Raw genomic sequence first — 3,974 nt, forward strand, 5'->3', positions numbered from 1 at the left:
AAAAATCTGGAAGATTTCAAGGCAATTTTAAAAAAATTTTGAAAGATATTACAAATTTTCAGAAAAATTCGATTCACTTGAAAAAACATTTCAAAGTTTTGAGAAAATTTCAAAAATACTTACAATTTTGAAATGTTTTTTTGAAATTGTTTTTGTTGATATTCCTGGGAAATGTGAAAGTGATCTTTTATTTTAAAAAATAATTTAAAGAAAATATTGAAATATATTGTAAAAGATATTCAAAATTGACCAAAAATTAGATTTATAAAACAACAAAAAAATAAAGATAATAAATAAACAGCTATAAATAAACATCCCTTTGCTTAAAAATGATACTATTTCGTTAAAAATTAGTCTTTTAACGTAGAAAATTTAATTATTTGGTCAAAAATTTAAAACTTTTGATAATTTTTTTTTATCGTTATTGATATCTCTCAATAGAAAATTAATCTTGAATTTTTTAATTGAATATTAATCTGTTTTCGTTAAAAATGGCTAAAATTAGTTGAAGGTTGAACGACTTTGTTAAAAAATAATTTTTTGTTCTAAATTTATAATTTTAGTTGAAAATCAATCTTGTCTGAAAATTTGTCTTTTGAGTTTGAAAATTAATTTGTTTCTGTTCAGGATTAAACTCTTCTGTTTCAAAACCGTCCTTTTTGGGTAAAATTAAATTTTTCTTTTATTTCAAATGTCTTTGGTGTAATTTTTTTTTTCTTCAAAATAGTTGCAAATAGTGTTTTATGTTTAAAAAAAGTGACAATATTGTTAAATCCGAGGCCTGTGTGCAATAATTTTTTGGACGTACCTTGAATCTTGGATTTCTTTGTACAGTATTAGTTTGCAAAAATGATCTTCCTCTTGCACTGTCGAACTAATATTAGGATCCGTGGTAGTACTCAAATCTCGGGTATGGCGCCATCCTTCGGACACCGATTCTAATCCTTCGCCGTACATGTTCCTTTTCTTGATTTCTTGATCAGTCCATCTCATTAAAATTCTCTGAATTTTGAGAGAAAAACATATAGTTCATGTCAGATTTCTACCCAAATGCGGTATAATTTATAACAAAAAAATTAATTTTCTACAAAAAAAATACGAATATTCAAACAATTAGTTAGATTTTTAAGTAAAAAATATCAATTTGCAATCAAATAGTTGAATTTTTAACTGAAAAAATCCATTTTTGGTTAAAAATGATTTTTTAACTGAAAATTAAACTATTTTATTTTTTGGTTTAATTGATAATATAATTTTTTTTAAATTAATTTTTGAATTAAAAAATTAAATATTTCATTTTAATTTCGTACTTTTGTTTAAATTTCACTGTTTTTTTAATGAATATTAAAATAATTAAAATAGTTTCATTTTAAACGAAAAAAGAGCAATTTACAATCTAATAGTTGAATTTTTAACTGAAAAAATCACTTTTTGTTTCAAAATTATTTTTCAACTTAAAAATGAACTATTTTATTTTTTGGTTTAACATTTCTTATAGTTGCCAACTCATTTCTTTCGATGAAATTTTAACTCTTTAATTTATAATAACATTTTTTTTAAACTAATTTTTAAACTGCAAAATTATCTACTTCATTTTAAGTTCGTATTTTTTGTTTAAATTTCACTGTTTGTTTTTATTGGATACTAAAATATTAAAAATATTTTTGGTGGAAGTTTTAACTAAAAAATATCAATTTGCAATCGAATAGTTACATTTTTAAGTAAAAAGGCTCAATTATCAATCAAAAGCTTCAATTTTTAGATGAAAAAAATGAATTTTTGTTTAAACATGATTTTTTTTTAACTGAAAATTAAGCTATTTTATTTTTTGGTTACTTTTTTTAGTTGCAAACTCATTTCTTTTTAGATTAAAAATTAACTGTTTAATTTGAAATATAAAATCGTTTTTGAAACAATTTTTGAACTGAAAAATAAAGTTTTTCAAGTTCGTATGTTTTGTTTAAATTTCACTGTTTTTTTTATTGAATATTAAAATATTAAAAATATTTTTATTGGAATTTTTAATTAAAAATTATCAATTTGCAATCCAATAGTTGCATTTTTAAGTGAAAAGGCTTAATTATCAATCAAATACTTCAATTTTTAGATGAAAAAAATCAATTTTTGTTTAAAAATTATTTTTTTAACTGAAAATTAATCTATTTTCTTTTTTAATTACATTTTTTTAGTTCTTCTTCTTTATTGATAATGTGTCCCCTAAGGTTTTACATGACTTCCATTCCTTACAATCTTTCCGTTTAAATCTACATATTTTTTACAATCTTATCCTTTCTATATATACAATTATTTACAACTATTTACATAAAGTCTTATATCTAGTTCCTTATTTCTATTTCCTGCGATAGCGCAATTTAGGACTTGTTAGCAAGCGAGTGAAGGAGCGAACGAAAGCGAGAGTACAAGCGAGAGAGAGAGAGCATGCGAACGCAAACGCATCTTAGTCTACTTAACATTTACTTTACCATTACTTACAATTTTCACGCTTCTAATCTAAGCGACTTCCGTTTCCTTTTTCTTTCACTTTTTTTATACCCCCATTTACCTTTTTCACGTGCACTCTTTCATTCTCCCTCATTCGCTCCTCTAGCACCCTCAAACTCCTTGATCCATTCTTCTCCTAATCCATCTTCCCCTAGAATCTTGACCACATTTTCTTGCCAGCTTTCTTTATCTTCCATTCCTCTTCTACATCCTTCCCATACATGCTCCCATGTTTCCTCCTCCCATTCACATATTCTACACTTCTTCTTTCTCTTCTTTTTCCCAGTACATCCCCTCCCTTACCTCGTTTCCCAGTCTAAATCTTGCTATTCTGGTCCACCTTCTCTCTCCCCATCCCTTTTCTAAATATTTGGCAGTCCCGTCTTCTATTTCTTTATCATTAAAGAACTCCCTCCTTTCTTCTTTCCACCTCGTTAATTCGATCGCCCTCCCTCTCCTCTCTTCTACCTCCATGAAACACTATCTCGCCAACTCCCCTCCCTTTCCCACCCTCAGCTTTGTTTCAAATTTCCATGCCCTCCTACCCGCCCTAATACTTAACTTATCCCTTTGCGCTTCTTCTCTCACCATATATACTGGCGTCCTCCAGTCTGCCCCTAGCGTCCACCTTATATACTTTTCTTGTAAACTCTCAATATCTTTCCTTTCTTTCCATCCCCATATCTCTGCTCCATAACCTAAAACCGGCCATACCAGCGTATCAAGCAACCATATTCTCCTTCTCCAATTTTTTTTGAACCTCCGTTTTCCTATTCCCCATATCTGTTTCATTACCCCTGCTGCTTTTTTTATCCTTTCTCTTACATGAGCTGTATGATCTCCATTCGTCTGCAAGATATATCCCAAATATTTATACTCTTTGACTTCTTCTAACTTTATTCCTTTCCATCTACCTGTCCATTCTTTCTTCCTTCCTCCTCCTTTTCTAAACCTCATTATCTTTGTCTTTTCTATATTTACATTCAGCTTTTTCCCATCTGAGTATTTCTCTAATCCTGTAATTCATCCCGCCATCCCTTCTTCATTCTCTGCCATCAACACTATGTCGTCTGCGTATGCCAGTGTATATATCTTTTCTTTCCCTATCCTAACTCCTCCCCAACCCTTTCTCCTCATTTCTTTTTCCAAGTCTGATATTAATAAATTAAATAAAAGTGGGCTCAGAGGACACCCTTGTCTCACACCTCTCACCAACCAGAAACTATCTCCTACTTGCTCTCCTACCTTTACCCGGCTTCTTGTCTCCCTAAAAATTTCTGATACTCTCTTTATTAATTCCTCTCTTATCCCCTTCTTTACCATAACTTTGTCTATTTCGCCTCGGTCTAATGAGTCAAACGCCGCCTTTCAGTCCACGAACATTGCTATCATTGCCCCTTTTTCCCTTTTAATTCTCTTATTTAGTAGATAGTTCAGAACATATATGTTGTCCATTACCCCCATTCCTTTTC

The 3,974-nt window shown here is 29.4% G+C and overlaps 1 protein-coding gene across 2 annotated transcripts in view; it reads right to left on the minus strand.

Annotated features, from left to right (window-relative positions):
- Window positions 1-3,974, minus strand: part of LOC117175128 (transmembrane protein adipocyte-associated 1 homolog) — a 53,713-nt gene that overhangs the window by 42,265 nt on the left and 7,474 nt on the right. For both annotated transcript variants that reach the window (XM_033364704.1, XM_033364703.1), the window contains exon 2: window positions 809-1,002. In XM_033364704.1, coding sequence (XP_033220595.1) covers window positions 809-993 — 185 coding nt within the window. In that variant the 5' untranslated portion in view covers window positions 994-1,002. The remainder of the gene's footprint in view (window positions 1-808; window positions 1,003-3,974) is intronic.

This window comes from Belonocnema kinseyi, chromosome 6, assembly GCF_010883055.1.
Source record: "Belonocnema kinseyi isolate 2016_QV_RU_SX_M_011 chromosome 6, B_treatae_v1, whole genome shotgun sequence".
NCBI classification, from domain to species: domain Eukaryota; kingdom Metazoa; phylum Arthropoda; class Insecta; order Hymenoptera; family Cynipidae; genus Belonocnema; species Belonocnema kinseyi.